Raw genomic sequence first — 20,050 nt, 5'->3', positions numbered from 1 at the left:
CCCATACTGCAAAGTTTCCCAAAGTACACTGTGATTCCTCTTTAAGAGGCTATGAAGGTCCAAATAGGAGGTGGAGGAGGGTTACAAAGCAGAGAAAAAAACCCTTCAGTTATTCTTTAGTTGCAGAGTTCATTTTAAAAATAATTTGAACGGTTTATAACTGGGGAGAAAACATTCAAACATAAAGTGTAACTGATGCAGAGATAACAAGCAGTCCTGTAGCACCTTAAAGGCTAACATAAGTATAAAGTCTTGAGCTTTCATGGGTAAGACTCCCTTCTTCTGATGACTGGAAGACATTTAGAACGCAGGATTTATATGGGCGGGGAGAGGAAGAAGGAAGGGAGGAAAAGCTGGTGAGGAAGGGTGTTACCTGTCACTGTTAGGACCAGTGGACCAAGCAAATAAAGTTAAGTAGGATGTGCCCCATTCCTGAGAACATAAAAAGTGGGGAAATTGCCCTGGTAATGCATAGGATAGTTGAAATCTCTGTTAAGGTATAATTTAAGTGTGTTGAACTTACAAACGAATTCCATTTCAGATGTCTCCCTCTGTAATCTTGTGGTAAAATTATTTTGTAGAAGAATGGCAGCTTTTAGATCCATTATTGACTGTCCAGGGAGGTTAAAGTGTTCCCCTATAGATATGTGTGTATTCCAATTCCTGATGTCAGACTTATGTCCATTTATCCTTTGGCACAAAGACTGTCCAGTCTGTCCAATGTACATGAGGGGCACTGCTGGTACATGACGGCTTAGGTCAGGGGTGTGCAAAGTGCGAGGGGATGACAATTCAGAAGAGGAACACAGCACGATCAGCTGCTGGGTCTCAGGATCATGCATGCCATTAAACATGATGAAATATGTTATTGTTTTAATGTCTGTGTATTCACATTCATTTACCAATTAAAGTTCTTACATTCTACAGACTTATTTTCTTACATGTGCTGAAAATTTTTTTTGTTTTTTCCCATATGAACACAACTGAAATGTCCATTGGTTTGGATGACATTAGACAGGTGGGAGCACTGCTAATTACAGGGACGAAAAGTGCAGCTCAGCATAAAAAGTTTGCTCACCCCTAGTAAACATCACATGGAGGGATATGCAGGTGTACAAGAACCTGATGGTGTGGCTGATGTGATCAGGGCCAGTGATGGTGTTGCTTATAGAAATATGCGGACTGAGCTGGCAACAGGGTTTGTTGCAGGGATAGGTTCCTGGGTTAGAGTTTCTGGGGTGTGCGGCTGCCGAGTAGATTCTTGAGGTTGGTCAGCTTTCTGGGGGAGAGGACTGGCCTGTCACCCTAGGCCTGGGAGAGCGAGGGATCATGTTCTAGGTTGCCAATGAGGAGCTGGTGGGGTTTATACTGAGGGCTATAGACGATAAGTGATGTTCCTTTTACTTGTTGGGCCTATCATGAGTAGGTGACTTCTGAGTACTAATCTTGCTCTCTCGATCTGTTTGTTTGTTTCCGTATGTAGGAGTTTTAAGAATGCTTGATAAAGATATTGTAGGTTTGTGTGTCTGTCGGGGGGGGAGGGTTGGCGCACATACCGTTTTATCTTAGGACTTGGCTGTAGACAATGGATTGTGTGATGTGTTTTAGATGGAAGCTGGAGGCATGTAGATGAGAATAGTGGTCAGTGGGTTTCCGGTGTAGGGTGGTATTAATGTGGCCTTTGTTGATTTCTACTGTAGTGTCAAGCAAATAGACCTGTTTCGTGGAATGGTCCAGGTTGAGATTAATGGTCAAATGGAAATTGTTGAAATCCCTGTGGAATTCTTCAAGGGTCTCCCCTTACCATGGGTTCATATGATGAACACATTAGAAGTGTAAAGGTAAAGGTACTGTAAGTAGAGCAGGGATCCTATGGGATGGGAGCCAAGGAAATAGTTCTAGGTCAGCCATAAAAACGTTGGCATATTGTGAGACTATGCAGGTCTGCCTGGGTTTGCAACCAGCCTGAAACAACAGCTCTGACATCTGAACAGTCTTTTAAAAAAAAAGTTCTCAGACGCCAATTATTCTACTTCAAGTTATGACTGTTATCTGCTTCTCTCCCTACCAATGGATGTAAGAAGAGGAACTATTAGGAATATACCAGCATTTCCAAAAATGGTTGGGGAAGGGGAGAGTGGGGCAGGATGCTTCAGAAAATGTATACATTAAGGTCTGTATACTTTTAATACCACATGGCAAGACTAAGGCAGGGCCACTGATTTCATTTCCCTGTAGGGGACTCAGGTCCCCAAAGCTTGGGAAACTGCCATACTATAATATTGGTGTCATTTGTGACTTCTTCACCTTCTCCCTCTTATTGTTATTTTCAAATTTTAGGTAAACTGGACATGATAAAAAACCAGGCTTCCTCCGGAAGACAGTCCCAGGGCACCTCAGCGCTGGCCTGAAACCAGCCAGGTATACCCAAGCTCTGAGAGACTACTTGGAGAAGTGGGTAGATGTCCGCCAGAGAGTAGCTGGGTCAAATAAAGGCTTTTATTTGTGGTCTAAGGAGGATTCAAACTCATGTGAAAGACTAGTATGCTATTTAGAAACAGACTATTTTGGTGAATATTCAACATACTCAATGTCATTTCCTGTTCATCAGCTACTGAATGCTAGCATCTCAGCATAAAATAATGTTTTATTTAAAGAAAAATAAAGCTGCATGCTATAATTACTGTGTTCCCTAGTAGGCTTAAATGCAATTTGCAAATATATAATGAAGCACAGTTAACAGTAGGGTTATGCATTGCAAACATATAATGAAAAATGCAGAAGGACCATCAAGCTCAGAAGTAATTAACTTTTAATAAATGCAACTTCCCCAAAGTATATTCAAAACTGTTCAAGAAATCAAATTAAGCTGTGTTTGGAAATTATCTATCCAAAGTCTCTACTTTGACACAAGATCATTTAATTGGGGGAGAAGGGGGGGGGAATAAAAGCACACATTTTGTTTAACAACAGCCAAGTATGGCTTTGCATCCAATTTGTACTAAACACTAAAATTTAGCTGACGTATAATTATTTCAGGATTTACGTAGATAGATTAGGTTTGTGTATGCTAGAAACCGATGTAGACAGTGCTATGATGACAGGAAGATTTCTCCTGACAACACAGATGTTACCCTGTAGGGAAAATGGAGCGCATATACTGCTAGAAGATACTCTCCTGTTGGCATAGGTAGTATCTTCACTAAGTGCTCAAGGTGTACACAAACCTTAAGTCGAAGTGTCCCTTTCTTCATCACTTCCAGTACTTTCACCTGAGACACTTAGCAGCAGCACCAACCACAAACATCTTCTGAGTTCACCTGCAACGCTTATCAATTTTGTTTAAAGAACTATTTAGTTTTTTAAAAAGCATTTTTAAAAATGGCACTGGAAGTTTCCTTATTCTCTTGCAAATGATCGAGCACCTAATTTGCTCAGTTTACAGGTCAAAAGATTATTAGCTTAAAAGTAAACACCAATGCAAATTAAACCCAGCCTGTGAAAATGAAACCAAGCTGCATTTTGCCTTCTGCACAATCACCTGAAATTAGAATTTAGCAGACAGCTAAGTGTATGATGCATAAACATAAATCCACCTGGATCATCTATAACAGTGCTCTGCCAGTACAGCTAGGATTTGCTTTGGTCACATATCAGGAGCCCATATGCTCAACTTTGTAGTGTTGATTTTCATTTTCAATATACTTTTCTGACTATAACCACACTTCAATCTTACTATATGACTGTGTTAATACCCATACACTGATGCAACCCTGAGACCAGTTTACTGCAAACTCACACTACTATGATGTTCTGATAGATTTCCGCACCATGAACTTCAGTGATTGTGGAAGTGGAAGTGGGTCTGGAAAGAAAAGTAAAAATTCTCATTTTGAATACAATGAGCTCCATATAAAATATTGTTTGGTCTACTCTATAACAGAACTGCACACACTATGTAGTAATTTCTCTTTCCAACCTTGTACTTGAGAAGGTGTCCGTCTACCATGTATCCATAAATGTTTAATGTTTACTGAAGTTCAAGAGCTTTTGAAGAAACCTTGGAATATACTTTAAAAATCAGACACGGTAAATTTGCTAGGATTCTCATAAGAGATAATTTAATGCAATATTCCATGACACTTAGTTTCTCTTGAAGAACCTGTTTCCTCCCTACGTAAATAGCTGAACAAAACAGCCACAGAACATTTAGTCCTATCAATTAATAACTACAGTACGTGGAACCCTTTCCTTCCTGCACTTACGAATTTCTCCCATATGGGAAGTTTAACATGTTTAAAAACAGCTTTCTGAATTTATCTAGTGGTATTTTAGAACATATAACTTTTTCTTTCTTTTTCCTTTCGGTGTTTTGAGAAAGTAAGGCTGACCTACTTAATTTCTTTTTTTGATCACATCTGCCAGGTGACCCTTCATATGTGCTTGCATTCCTTACTACACACCCCTACACTCCTTACAGCAAACTTATTATATATTTATTTCAACAAAGGATTTCAGAGAGATACAGTAACAAGACCAATGGATGTTGGAAGCTATTGCCCCTTTAAACAGATCTCAAAAGGAGAAAAACATTTTAGTCTCAGCTTGAGGCAACTAAAACAAGCATAAACAAGGAGTCCAACGCCCCCTTAAAAACAAAACTTTTTTATGGCATAGGATTTCATAAGTTTCAACTCATTTTATCAGATGCATGAAGTGAAAGGCAGAAGTGGGAACGTTACATCAGAGATAATGCAATCATAGTGGATGTGGATAGGATGAGAATACTTAAACCCCAGTCCTCATTCAGACCCATTCTGATGGTGTTATTTGCATGTGAATTCCATTCAGCAGTTTCACATTGCAGCCTGTGTCTGAAGGATTTTTGCCTGAGGATGCCAACTTTCAAGTCTGTAACTGTGTGTCCATGACATCTTCATCAGCTGGACCCATGGGGAATGAGGTTCTTGAGGAATTCCACTAGGATTTCAACAATTTCCACTCCACCACCAATCTCAGTCTGGACCACTCCACAAAACAGACTAAATTCCTAGACATTACAGTGCAAATAAGTGATGGTCACATAATCGCTGCCTTATACTGGAAACCTAATAACTGCCACACTTACCTATATGCTTCCAGCTTTCATCCAGAACACATTACACAATCCATTGTTTACAGGCAACCCCGCAGAGAAACAAACACCTACAGGATCACTATGAAGCATTCTTAAAATACTCACCTCAGGAAGTGAAAACACAGATTGACAGAGCCTGGTGGGTACCCAGAAGGTCACCTACTACAGGACAGACTCCAGCAAGAAAACGACAGAATGCCACTGGCCATTACCTACAGCCGCATTACATCTCCAACACACCAAGGACCTACAACCAATCCTAGAAGATGATCTCTCGCTCTTACACACCAGTCCTCACTTAGACAGTCCTCATAACCAGAGACAAACTCGCCACTGCCCACCCATCCAACAACAGAAACACTAATCTGGGAACCCAGCCCTGCAACAAATCCCGTTGCCAACTCTGTCCACACATCTACCCTAGTGACACCATCACAGGGCCTCACCACATAAACCAAAGCAACCAAGGCTCGTTCACCTGCACATCAACTCACGTGATATATGCCATCTGTGCCAGCAATGCTCCTCTGCATTGCACATTGGACAAACCAGACAGTCTCTGCACAACAGACAGGGGAGGGGAAAGGGTTGCAGGAGATAAGGGTGTATAGTCTATATGTATATATAAGGGTGCATAGGGTTATTATACTCTACTGTTGTGATGGAGTGGGGGATACCTGTGTGTGTGGCTCACAGAGGGTGTGGGGCTCCTGCTGAGGGTAACCCTGACAACCAGGTAACACCTTTGTACTGCAGACAAAGGAGGAGGTGGAGCCTGAGGGGTTTGAATTGGAACTGGGAGTTGGAAGCAGTTAGTCTGGGCTGAGGGAGAGAGAGACAAAGGAGGGGGCAAGGCCCCAGCTCTGGGGGCCCCTCGGGGCCTCCTCTCCTCAACATGGATTGGACTGTCTGTCTCTGCCTGCTGCACTGACTCCTCTGTACGATGCTGTGTCCTGTCGGCTAATAAACCTGCTGTATTCCTGCTGAGTGAGAGACTCTCCTGCCTGCGGACAGGGTGCAGAGCTTGGGGGACCCCAGAACTCCATCACAACTGTATAGCCAGAGCAGATGGCATCTAGCACGCACTTGTCTGTTACTGCTTCCCAAGTGTTGAAAAAGAGTGGCAGGTGACCCCCAAATGGGATGTGGGGGTTGGGAAGTGTTTGGCTTACTAATCCATCTCTCAAATTCCTGTAAAAAATGCTGAGTCTGTGTCTGATATTAAGATACTAAGCCAGCTGCAGAGGTTGTAGGGAAGAAGGACTTTTAAACCCTCTCTCATGAGGTGACTCTCAAGAAAATCTACTGAGCCATAAGTCTAGATCTGAACAATGGGCAGTGAAATTACCTCTTGAGGCAGATGTGTATCTCCCCAATGAGTGGAGGGCAGCCCTACAGTCCTTCAGGCTCTGGAGGGTTAAATCTTGTCTTTTGGTTGCATAATTCATCAAAGGAAAGGCCCATGATGATAATCTGGACTTCCCTAGGGAGCCATGACATACAGAGCCCTGACCCCTCATCCTTGGCTTTTGGTGGAGCTATAGACCCAGAGGATGTATTGACTTCAGACAGAAGATAGTCTTGGCTATTAACTCGCCCCCATCTCTCAGAACTTGGAAATAAGCTCTAGACTGATGCAGAAGACAGTCAGTGAACGCTGCAAACTCAGTGTAGTTCAGGAAATTGTTTTTACCAAGCGCTAAATGGCTATCCTCAACAGGAGGCTGGATGACAAGATCCAGGCATTTGTCTTCTTTCTCCATAGAAGGAGACTGTGGATACTGCTGTCTACTTCCTTAAGAAATATCACAGACCACTGGTGAGTTGGCAAAGGGCTGAGAAAACAAAAATTGTGCTTCTCTGGCCAAGACGTAACACTTCTCTACCACCTGGCTCCAACCCTGACAGGGGAGGTGTGTGCTAGGCTGGCTCCAGCATGGCTTCAGTAACTGGGAGATATCCTGTTGGGTTTGGCTGCATGGAAGATGTGGAAGAGTTTATACTCGGTGATCTGGATCTCCTGAAGAGGAATCTGAAGGTGTCTAGCAATTCCGTGAAAGGTGATCCTGGAAATGGCTGGGGGTAGAGGAGGGAAAGGAGAATAAGAGTCACCACCTCATCTGGAGATGAAGATGCCTGGTTCTGGTAAAAATTACTCAGATGAGGCAGAGGTTGATCCCAAAGGAGTGGGCAGAGGACACACAAGGAAAGAGAAGAAAGGTTCATCACGTGATTCAAAATCTCTCAGTGAAGAAAAGGATTATTCTGGTTCCAATGGCAGCACCATCTGTGATGTTGGAGTGGAGGTGTATTCCGTGCAGCCAATTCACCTTGAGGCAATACTTTCCTTGAGTCAGAGGGGCTCAGTGGAGGCAGCCATTCTGTTTTCTGAACATAACTATGTGGAAATAATTGACTTAGACACTATTGAGACCAAAAATATAGAAGCAATAAAGAAGGATGATATATTTATGAACATCAACAACTTACTGTAGCTAGATGGAATTGGAATGAGCCACACTGTAGGACACAGGCCAACTACTAAATGGCTGTTGTCCAAAACAAGCTTCCCCTATGCACAGGTTATTTCACAATTATCTGCTATGTGGTTTCCTTACTCTTTTCCTCTGTAGCATCTGGTACTGACCATGGCTGGAGTCAGGATACTGAATTGCTGTTTAGATCCTATATGGAAAGTTGTCAGTGCTGTCACTGGCCTTTGAACACTATTCTGAATCGACATGATGCCCACAAGCCTCTGTGATGCAGCATGACGAGGATCTCATGTAAGTTGCATCATTTAAGCCAAAGTAAAGAGTGTACTTTGGAGAAAAAAAATCTCATCTTATTATGGTGGTTATTTAGGCTGAAACATTTTGAGGAAGAAAAATTCAATCAATAACCACTACATTAAAAAATTTTACTGTATTTCAAGATGTTACTATATTTCAAACAAAGTTAAAAGTAAGCCCATAGAATGACACTTTTTGTCTATGGGGGAAAAAGAACAAGCTTAGATAACATTTTCTCAAATGCAATTAAAACTCTGAAAATGAAGACAAAACACACTCATTTGTTCTTTTATCTGCTTTGATCATAAAAATAAAATAAAAACAGAGGGAGCTGTTGGCTGCACAGGTCTGAAGTTGTTTTAGGTTGCAAGATCTCTGGACTTGTTCTAAAAAATCTTGGCCTCTGAAAGATGTCATGTCTATATTACCTCGGTTGCGTACATAGCTAAACAGTATCACAAGAGGAATATACATCAAAACAAACTGTTTACCATTGAATCTAGTGTCATACTGGGGCATTCTCAAAGACCATACATGGGCAAAAGAATCCAATTAGGGTTAGGGTTTGCAGCTTTCACTCAGGGAAGTACATTCCTTGCTAGCATCTTAAGGATAAATGTTAGCTGGTATACCAGAGAGTAACATTAACAGTATGATCGTAATTGCCATATTGAATAAAATTAGTGGATTCATCTAGTACATTGTCTTGCACAGAGATTGGTAACAGTTACAAGAAAAACCAAATTAGAAGTAACATTCATCCAGAAACCATATTGAGACAATACTAATTTCTTCTTGACTGTTCAAAATCTGGTTACTCAGAAAACTTTAAATTAAAAAAGAAAGGATTTGCTAGATTTAGAAATACTGTAATGCGAAACCCCAGCAGAATTTTAAGTGGAAATAAATTAAAAGAAGTCAACGTAAATTTTGAATAAGGCTCTAGAAATATTAACAAAAGATTTTGGCACAAAGAAGAACAATAGCAGTGACAGCTATTATGCCTGTTCACTAAAAGTGTGTTTACTAATCTATACATATGTTAGAAATTGTTCCTAAGACCATCCCAATAAGGATTAACAGCAGAAATACAGTAGAAGCTCAGAGTTATGATCGTTAGAGTTACAAACTGAGTGATTAACTACACATTTCATATGTAACTGGAAATACACAACCAGATAGCAGCAGAGACTAAGAATAAAAAATAACCAAATACAGTACGTTGATAAATGCAAGCTACTTAAAAAAAAGGAAAGATTTAAAAGATCCAACAAAATAAAGAAATTCTGTACTTTTTCATTCAAATTAAGATGGTTAAAAGCTGCATTTGTCTTCTGCATAGTAAAGTTTCAAAGCTGCATTAAGTCAACATTAAATTGTAAATTTTTGAAAAAGCAGCCATAACATCTTATTCAGCATTACAAAAAACCTCTGTCCCTGACCTTTTCATAACTCTGAGGTTTTACTGTCAATGTTTCTATGCTAAACCCTTCCCCAGTACCTTTTTATCATACCACTAACGCAAAAGGCCTTCCTATGGTCACTATCTTAGTTTGTCCTTTTCTCCATATTGGGCTTCCTCTACTGTGTATATTTAGATACATATTAAACATTTTGTCCCTGATAGTAAAATTATATTGCAAATAATTTGATATACAAAAGAGATAGAACTTAAAGCAAATGACTAAATTACATATTCATGTTAAGCACCCCATTTAATTAATTCTCTTCGATATTCATTATGATGTTCATCTTCAAACTTAAAAAAAATCTATCCTTTGTACAGAACATTTTTTTTTTTTTTTTTTTTTTGGCTAAAAGTCCTTGCATATGCTATCCAAACAGAAAAGTTCCCTTCAATCTTGGATCAAAAAAAAAACCATGGAAGTTTGATGCCTTTATTTTAAGAGCAGAATTTTCTCAATGGGAATGCCAGCAATACAAATGTGAAGCCACAAGTACCAGTGTCAATCATTTAAAAGCAAGATGACCCTAAGTATTAGTAATGTATTACTTAGAAAATTCAGATTATGCAGCCATTTGCTCTAAATAGCACTTTCCTCTAGTTCTGGGACATGTAGTTACTCTCCACACTGAAACAACATTTCGCAGATTTACCAGATGAAGGCTTCCAAAAAGCACCTGCCTTTCTCAGTATTGCAAGAAGGAATTTCACATTGAAGCACAATGTATTTTAGCCACCTGAGCGGTAACAATGGAAGCAGGATACAAGGAGGATATGGATCTTTTCACAGAAGTTTCCAGAACCAGGTTTGTTTGTTGCACTGAAGCATATTTAAAAGTTCATGCATAATATCCATTGTGATGTTTCCTTTTCACGTGTATATTTGCTTCAAGTCAGGAAACATTTGAAAGAGGGTTTTGGTAAATATGATAATTCTATTAACCCTTATGTGGAAAAAATAATCACAGCCTTGTAAAACTTAGCACAGAGTACTCCAATGATAGGAAATAAGACTGGCAGACAAGAGGAAATTGTTAAGCATAGTTTAAGTATATAACAAGGAAAACATCAGAATGCGTTTATGATTTTTTTCAATTCCCTAATCACCTTGGAGCTGGCCTAATGATGCTTATGTGTTATATACACAAAAGCTCCTTGGACAGTTGTCCTCAGCCCTTGCCTTCTTCCAATATGGAAAACACTTACAATGGTACCTCAAGCATAATGTACGTATACGTATGTCTTTATGGGTGTAACAATACTGCTGGGGCTCCCATTTTATTTTATCTGAAAAGATTTTCCTTACCTGATCGAAAGCGCTCATCCCTGGAGTTGGTGGAACGTGATTTTTGCTGTTTAGATACAGCAGCTGTAGCCTGTGAAGAGCCTGGAATTCTGTTCTCTGCTTGAAGGGATGGATCTACACCTGAAATACAATCCAACCTCATGTAAACAATTCATATCTACAAATAGAAAGTATCTAGTCAGTGATGTATGAATTCTTGCATTTCCCTTGGCAACTAATTAACACACATGCTCATTTGTATAGCATATGAAAACACTGGTACAAAGAGAATAAGATTATGACCTACTTTTTAGAAAAAGTAAAATATATCATCCAAGAGTTACATTTAAAAACTATTACCACAGGTCATAATGAAAGAGGTTATTTAAATTCTAATAGCTGAAGTATTTTTTAACAAATCAGATGCTGACTCAAATGTTAATTCATGCCACCTACCTGCAAAGCAGAACTGGAACATAGCTCAGTTTTTGGCTAACATCAAGTATAGTATCAATAATTTAAAAACTCCTAATGTTCTTACCCTTCAGCTTAAGTTTCTGTTACTGAAATCCAGCAATCTGAATTTATCATTTCACCATAACTATCCAACATTTCTGAACAACTGAAAATGTGACTCCTATCAACAAATGGTAAAGAATGCTTATCAAAAGTAGTGCCTTTATGTTAGTCCACACATATAAAGACCTGAGGCGCAGATCTAAATCCCAGAAACCGTCTGAAAAGAAATTGTTCTGCTTCACAGATCACCCCAATGAACTGAAAGAACTTATTGTAAAATGTCAACAGAAAAATCTGAGACAAGAGGTGAGGGAATATATTTTCTGGGACCAACTTTTGTTGGTGAGAGAAGCTTCTGAGACAAGGTGGAACATGTAAGTACAGCGTAAGTATTTAGTACATACTGTAAGGGACCATTCACGGGACCATGCAGCCACAGGACAAAAAGAGAGGTAAAGGGTTACATAGAGATGGCTGTAATAAGCTGTGAATCCAGTTCAGTCTGATTTTTAGTGTTTTGCTGAGTAATGAATGTATGCTCCAAGGCTCATCTTATGCAAGTGTAGTGCAGGATTCCTATATAGATAAGGACCGATAGGTTAGATATGGAGTCATCAATTTGTGAGAAGTGTTCTGCCACAGGTGATGGGGTACTTTTGTCTTATTTTCCCGTGTGAATGCATTTGAGAACATAGTGATTGCCAGGTTTCACCCAAAAAGATGTTATTGAAACATGCAGCGCACCAGATGAGGTCCCCAAAAGCTTTCATAGCCGCCCTGAAGTTAAACAGGCCCTTTCCCCAAAGAAAAGGATGATAATCAATTGTAAATGACTGCTAGAGGCAAAGACAATCTCACTAAAATAATTTAACTATGAACAATTTCATCAAAATCACTACAAATAAGGGGTTTCCATTCGAACCTGTCTGCCTCTGAATGTACAAGTAGGCAATATAATCTGGCAGTGATACAAAAAAAATTAGAGAAGCACAAGATGTGTTGAGCAAAATAAGTAAAGGAAACGCAAGTATATTTGTGTAATTATGGAAGTTTAAAGACCTGAACACACATCCTTCACTTATAAAGCCCTATTTTGCCTGTCTAAAATAAATTGGCTTTCAAAAAATTCCACTAAAAAAATCCATCTGAATATTTCATAAACAACTGAAAAACTGACATATGGGTTTTGAGCAGCTGCCAATATTTTCCAGCAGTCTTTGCTGAATTCCCTCCCCCATATCCCCCTTCTCAAGTCAAACAAAAATAAGAACTAGAGAACATGCTTGTAACTGTGGCAGGGACAGGCAGGAGGAGATGACTCTGGATCCCTTTTAATTAAAGGAGTGGCAGAGGAAAATGCTGCAGGAGGAGAATAAAAATTTAAAAGATATGGTGAGCCTATGAAGTAACACCAAATGAAAGGAGTGGTCGCAAGAATAGCAATGTTAGAAACCCTGAGCTCTAAGGTGGCTCTCGCAATCACTTTGATGGGAGTAACAACACACTAAAGAAAATCTTAAGTTTCCAAGCATGCAAAAAGGCAATTACAGCTATTCTATGCTTTCTGAAACAAATCAAAAGAAAATTACTACCCATTCCAAGAAGGTGGGCAGGTCCAGAATATATTACAGTGACATAACTCCAAGGAACAAGCCGGACAAGAAAGCTAATCAAAGGTTAGTATAAATTAGTCCCACTGGAAATGAATTAGTAGACAGAAAGCAGAGGAGGAAGTCAATATGGCAAAAATGAATGCAGGGCTTTTTCAGGGTACCAGAAGGCATGTATTTCTAGTGGGTATAAACACAACTATAAAATGCAGAGGGAGGGATGCAAAAAACTCCTGAATTTCATACCGAGCCAATTCCCTAAAAATTAGGGAGGACAAAGAGCCCATCACCACAACTGTAAGTCCTTGGCCATGATGTACAGAACCCATCCCTCCCATGCCCAAACCCTGGGATTTTCTTTTCATACTTGGAAGTACTCAATGAAGTCCCACTTGAGAAGTACTGCCACAGTGCCAGAAGCAACCTTGAGGAGTACCACTCTGATTTCTAAAACTCGTTATTTCAAATATCCCACCACACAAATCCACTCACACAACATTATGAACTAATACCAGCTAAACGGTTATCTTAAGTATTTAATGCAGCTGAATGTTCAACTTAGGCATCTATACCCATTTAATAAACCCTACGGAATAGATTTAATTAGATGTCAGTGTAATCTGAAATTTAAATCTACGGTACTGCAGCATTTAAAGCGGAGCTTTACCATAAATTACACAGTACTTCACAATGAATTTCCTATGATTAGTGAAACATATCATGCGGTGTTCTCAGAAATAAAGTACATCACAAACACCACCAAAAATAGATGCATCTTTACTCATCCTAGTCAAAATGAGACAACGCGCCAAGATGAGAACTGAACTTTGTTGGGTGGGGAGGAAGAAGGGTTTTTCATTAGTGATAAATCTTTGTCTGTGTTGTCTTATTCCTCAGTTTTTCTATTCCATATCATGTTTTACGACCATATTTAAGCCTAATACAATCCTCCTATAGGCTCATCTGTAAACTAATGACCAGATTCTAACTGTGGTCATGTCTTGATTCACATAGCAGCACAATAAGATCTGTCAGTGACCATTCTACAGGTACCATTAGAGGCTGAGCAGATCCAGAAACTAGAAAGAAATGCACTCTGGGTGAACCAGAGCTTAGCTTTAGTGGGAATGCCTTAATTTAGAGTTTAAAAAGATCTGAAGTCTCAATTCATCCAAACCTCAGGAGGCCACTGAGGTTGTGTCTACATGACAGCCTGATCTCAAAATAAGCTATGCAATTTACACTATGCAAATTGTGCAGCTTTTTTCAAGTCAATTTCAAAATAGGCTATTTTGGCATGTGGCACTGTTTAACATGCTGAAATAAAGCGCTATTTCAAGGCATCTCTGTACTCCTGCGGTGAGGTGTACAGGGATGATGGAACAGCATGACCGTTATCCTGAAAATAGTTTTGAGACAATGGGAACATTCCCTAGACACATGCAGCTATTTTGGGATACTGCTGTGTCCCAAAATAGTGCCCACTGTGTAGACAGCTGGTGGTAGCTGCATGATCCCCACCCCCACAGCAGGCTGTTTTGGCCCATGAATATTCATTAGGCAGACCCCATTTTCAGGGGCCAGATATGCTCCCTCATGATTCAGCCACCGCTCCAGATGATATGCGTCCATGTTAATGATGGGTTCTGTTTGATAATGATCCAAAGCAGTGCAGACCAATGCCTGTTCGTTTCATCAGAGTCACATGCCACCAATAAAAGGTTCAGAGAGGTAGCTGTGTTAGTCTGTAGCTTCGAGAAAAACAAGAAGTCTTGTGGCACCTTACAGACTAACATATTTTGGAGCATAAACTTTAGTGGGCAAAGACCCGCTTCATGAGATGCATGAGTGGCAGGGGTGGTTTCAGAGGGGTATTTAAAGAGTGTGGTCCCAATAAGAGGGAGGGCCAGGGCTGACAAGGTCTATTCAGCAAGGTGGAAATGGCCCAGTATCAACAGTACTTATCAAAAGAGGAAAAAATAAGTCAGATCAGACAGGGGGATGTGAGCCTTTGTCAGAGTCTAACGGGGAGATATCAGCACCCAGAGCCGAGAAACTGCCTTTGTAAGCTGCGAGCCACTCCCAGTCTCTGTTTTATCCATGGTTAATGGAGTCAAATTTGCAAATAAATTGCAGCTCAGAGATTTCTCTCTCCATTTGATTTCTGAAATTTTTTTGTTTCAGGACTGTCACCCTTAAATCTGCCACTGAGTGTCCAGGGAGACTGAAGTGTCCCCCACAGGCTTCTGTACATCACCGTTCCTGATGTCTGATTTATGTCCATGTATTCTTTTATGGAGAGGCTGGAACACTTCAATGATGGATGCAAAGATACTTGCTGACACAATCTCTACTGTACTCTCATGCCAGAGGTACTTCAATTTTGCAGAGACCATTGGCTCTTTTCCTTCTAGGTTAATGACTGTTCTGAGAGATGCAAAATCTCCTTTGGCAGCCCCATCCTAAGAACAGATTGTTATTGAGAAGATTTTGTAATATCTTATTTAGTTGATTGTTTCATCCTACTAAGCAGCCCAATATGCCATTAGCTTTCTGGGCTACAAGGGCACACTGTTGATTCATATCCAGCCTCTCATCCACTGTAATACCCAGGTCCTTTTCTGCTCCAGTGCTACTTAGCCAGTAGGTTCCCAGCCTGTAACAATGCTTGGGATTCTTCCATCCCAAGTACAGGACTCTGCACTTCTCCTTGTTGAACCTCAGCAGATTTCTTTGACAAGCTGGAGGACTGGGCCAAAAGTCCCTCTGGACCTTATCCTTACCCTCCAGCGTATCTACTTCTCACCCATCTTAGCAGCACGTGCAAACTTGCTGAGGGTGCAATCCACCCCCCTCATCCAGATCATTAATGAAGATGAACAAAAACAGCCCAAGGACAGATTTTTCAGGTACAGTCTTCCCCCCGCCTTACAAGGGTAATTCGTTCCTGAAAAGCCCCTTTTAGGAGGAATTCTCATAAGTCGAAAACGTAATTACCATTAATTTCAATGGGAAAAAAATTTATGCATTCCTGAGCCCCAAAACATACACCCATTTATGCTAAACCACCACCAAATCCCATTAAATCCGGTGCAAGGGGGCAGGCAGGGCAGAGCAGGGAACAGGGAGGCAGCCCAGCCTGAGCGCAGCTTAGGTTAAGTGGGGAGGGGGCACTGCCAGGGGCTGGCCACGTGGGAACCTAGGCAGGCACAGGTGGCCCCCGGCTGGCGAGGGGCGATGTCTCTCTTGTGTGGGGCTGCATGGTGGAGAGGCCCCGCCAGCAGCAGCCGAGGCGGCAGTGACGGGTGAGCCAGGCGCTAAATGGGAGGTAGCGCCACAGACAGCAAGCAGCACCCAAAGCACAGCTGCGCAGGGTGGGAGGCGGCGGCCCCCTAGCTGCCTAAGGGGTGAGAGGCAGCAGTGGGGCTGGGATGGGCTGTGTGCCCAGCATCCACCTCTCGCAGAGCTGCGCAAGCTACTGCCAGGACTTGGACGAGTCTACCTCCCTGCACCAGACTGCCACTCTCTCGCAGGGCGCCACCGCCCCCCTGCATGGCCTCTTCGTCAACACCAAAGCAGCCGACTCCAGCCCCTCAGTGCTTGCCTACCAGAGCTGCCAGCCTCCAAATCAGTCCTTGTAAATGTGAAGAAATGCCTCATAAGCTGAAGCAGGGGTATTAAATGAAACTCCTCATAAAGTCGAATTCTTGTAACTTGAATGGGTGTATCTCGGGGTATGACTGTACTTTGTTTGACACCAGCTGCCAAGTAGACAGCAAGACTTTGATCACTACCTCTAGGATCCAGCCAGCTTTCTACCAGCCTTACAGGCCACTCATTCAATCCCTTCTGTAACTTCCTGGCAAGAATTCTCTGGGAGACCATCTCAAAAGCTTCGCTGAAGTAAAAGTATATCATGTCCACGCCTTTCCCTATATGCACAGAGGCAGTTACCTCAAACACTCAGGCTGCCAGCTTCTCTCAGGGGTGTGGCCATGCACCCCCTTCTCACCGGCTTCAACCTGAGGCTAGCCTGGGCCACGCAAGCTGCCTGCTGGCTTCTCCTAATGGACATGCAGGCCACCCGCCAGCGCTCCCTGTGGCCAGCCCATGATGAGGGAGCCACCCAGAGTGTAAGTGCAGGGGGTGCACCACAGGAGGGGTGTGAAGTGGGAGTGGGGCCAGCAGCTGCTCCCCTGGGCAGACGCATGACAGGGGCTTGCAGCTGCTCTCTCTGATAAGCCTGCTTGGTGGAGCCATGCTGACAGACAGCAAGTCATGACTGGGGCACTTGTGAGTATAACTGTCCCTGTTCTCACACCCTTCCTTTCATATGTAAAACTAAACAATCACATTCCATGAACATCGCACCATTCTAACACAGCCAAACCCAGCAGCAGGGATCTTCAAGAGTGAGTAATCTGGTAACCGAGCAACCACCAAAATTTCTGTTGGTTGCTCAGTTAACTGCCCCCTCCTCCCACCCTACCACTCTGCATTTAAAAAGCTGAGCTGGCAGAGGCTAGCTCAGCTTCTGTCCCCACTGTGGGGCTCAGGCTCCCTCCCCACCCTTTCTGCTCTGCTTATCTGTTAGTTGTGTAACCGGATACAGTATTACATTCATACCCTGCAGTTGCTTTAAGTTACAATAACGGTTCATTGCATATCAAATTTGGTGGCCCTAGCTTTTACCACTTAGGAGTTCTTGAATAAATGATCTAACAGACGGATGGACAGCCAGATGCATATTACTAAAATATATATGTATACATACACACATATGCTTTATCATGCAGGTACAGTACATGGCCACATGACAGCTGCTGTGGGAACAACTTTGAATGCTTTCAACTTTGGAAAATTTCAGTTCTTATTCATCATGTTTAACATTTAACAGTTTTCTGGGCTAAATTTTCCCTATAAATCTTATTTATTACATGTATAAATTAAATACCCTTTCAAACACACCCAGAGGGTTTTCTTGAATATGAAAATACATCTTTTTAGAGATGCATATACACATGTAGCTTAGGACCTACTGGAAGTTCTTTATCATGCTAAATAATAAAAAATCATGAGGCACAAACACACCCCCACCCACAATTTTCAAGGACATAACTGTTTCTAAAAATTTTTTGTTTTATTTTATTGAAGCCAGTAGATTTTGAGGACTACACACATAGTTCATATGAAGTTATAAAAACAAATGTGAATTAGAACAAAAAGGTTTCAAAACGTTATATTATGCATTTTAAACAAACATAAATGGCCAAAGTGAACCTTTCAAGTAGTTTGAAATAAATAACCTCTTCGACCATAAACATTGTGTGGCTTTAACAGTACTAGGAATCTGATTAAAACTAAAATATATGAGGCTTAAGCACAAGACTACTTAAGACTACTTTTAACTTAGACTATCCTGTTATTTTTTATTTTAGAATGACAACGTTGAACTAAATTTCTGATAACAGAGTTCTGCATCAAAGCATCCCCAAAATTATTTTCTAGAAGTGGTAGTGTGCGTCAGTTACCAGGTTACCAGCAGATATTAAATGTTTCATTGCAAATGCAATGCTAGTTACAAGCAGCTTTATTCTAAAGCCTGAACTAAAAAACACACACACACCCTGAGCTTAATAATGACAAATAAGGCTAGTTAATAAATTAAATGGTCAGAATAAGACACTAAAGAAAACTCAACATGCAATAAAAAAGGTACACAAGAAACATCTGGAAATATTTGTGAATGGTAGTTTCTGTAACTTTTTTTAAAATTAAAACTATCCAGTTATCTTAGTATTTAAAGCAGTAACTATAATACTATGATCAAGTTACTGATCAAGGCAAAAAAAAAAAAAACAACCCTAAAAGCTCCTACACAAAACTCTTAGTAATATTAAGAATACTGATATAAAAATGTCTCAAATACATTCTACTCTGCAAACTGCTGATGTAATACAGTGCTAAGACACAATATATGAGAATCGTATTTCACTGTAGAGCCCTACATCGTTTTATTTTGCTGCAGATAGATAATTAGAAGATAACTGCTTAGTTTTTGAACCCACTTGCTAGCATTCGGGTCTGATACCCACCCAGATACTCCAATGGGGACCGGAATTCTATTTACTACAAAGAAAACCATGAGTTTTCTACAAATTTAGTAGCATCACTCACTGAGACCAATGATCCTTCTGCTCATAAAGGATTTAGTGGATATACAGGTCACTTTTTAACAATCATTTAGCACAGAAGGTTTCCCTAGTACTTTCAGAAAGTTTAAATAGCTTACCTTGAATGAGTGGTATGTAACGTGCAAGTAGCTTTGCCCTTTTCTTTTCATAACCTTTTTGAGTGATGTCTCCTAAAGCAATAAAGAAAAGAGTAACACTTCTTAGTGCATGTTAATACATCTATCCCTTATCAGAATGGCATCTTGGGCATTTTTTTTAAAATAAAGGAGCTACACTTGTGTCTAGGCATTATGTTTGATTAGTATCTGTGCTAGGGTTGGCTTTGCAGATGGTATTTGCTGTGTATCTGAGCAAGAAAGTTCTACAGCAGCACAAGAGAGGTTTGTAACATTAAAAGAAACCAGTAGAGACAATGAGCTTTGAATCAGACCATTCTGTGATGCTAAAGATGTTTATTACACTAAGACTTAACTACAGAATATGCTTCAGGAAATGGAGGTGCAGTAATTCTTCAGGAGAATTTTAGCTCTTACTACCTGGTCTGTTTTTTCTACAGTATATGAAAACTGATGTAATTTGAGTAAACAGGTAGTTGACATGCAAATAATTATTTTCAACTATATATGGCATACATTGCCCCTCAGCCAAAACATGATATTTCCTTTTGCATAACACATTCCAGGCTCAAGAGAAATGTAGAATTCTATTTCTCTTGAAATATTTAAGCGCTGTGAAGAGAACTCTTGGGGACTAGATTTTGCATAACTTAAGAAAAGAGCTCCATATGAGGCTTGCAGCAAGGTAACTATACACTACTTCTATCCAATAACTTAAACCTGCTCTTTAGCTCATGCTCAGGGTAGCCATTATGAGGAACAATTACGTAAACCAAAATATTTCTTCAGAATAGCCCTTGCTTCTTGAAGGTGCACCTTCCCCACTTTTAGAATTTTTTTCAGTTCCACACATAGGGTACATCTACACTTATGGGGAGGTTGAGATATGTTAAATCAAGCTAACAGAGCTCGACAGTCGTCCTCAGTAGACC

At 40.7% G+C, this 20,050-nt stretch overlaps 1 protein-coding gene across 7 annotated transcripts in view; it reads right to left on the bottom strand.

Moving 5' to 3' along the window:
* DIP2A (disco interacting protein 2 homolog A) overlaps positions 1-20,050 on the bottom strand; it is a 167,865-nt gene that overhangs the window by 99,447 nt on the left and 48,368 nt on the right. For 6 of the 7 annotated variants that reach the window (XR_012646329.1, XR_012646330.1, XM_075000617.1 and 3 more), the window contains exons 2-3: positions 19,101-19,172; positions 10,701-10,820 (exon numbers count right to left, since the gene is read on the bottom strand). Coding sequence is in view for 4 of the 7 variants with exons in the window: in XM_075000617.1 (XP_074856718.1) it covers positions 10,701-10,820; positions 19,101-19,172 (192 nt within the window). In the remaining 3 variants the exon portion in view is untranslated. Of the gene's footprint in view, positions 1-3,227; positions 3,322-10,700; positions 10,821-19,100; positions 19,173-20,050 lie in introns of those variants that run through there. The other variant, XM_075000619.1, reaches the window with a different exon arrangement.

This window comes from Carettochelys insculpta, chromosome 8, assembly GCF_033958435.1.
Source record: "Carettochelys insculpta isolate YL-2023 chromosome 8, ASM3395843v1, whole genome shotgun sequence".
Classification (NCBI taxonomy): domain Eukaryota; kingdom Metazoa; phylum Chordata; order Testudines; family Carettochelyidae; genus Carettochelys; species Carettochelys insculpta.
Note: the sequence above shows the minus strand (reverse complement) of the source record. Positions and strands in the feature narration are given on the sequence as shown.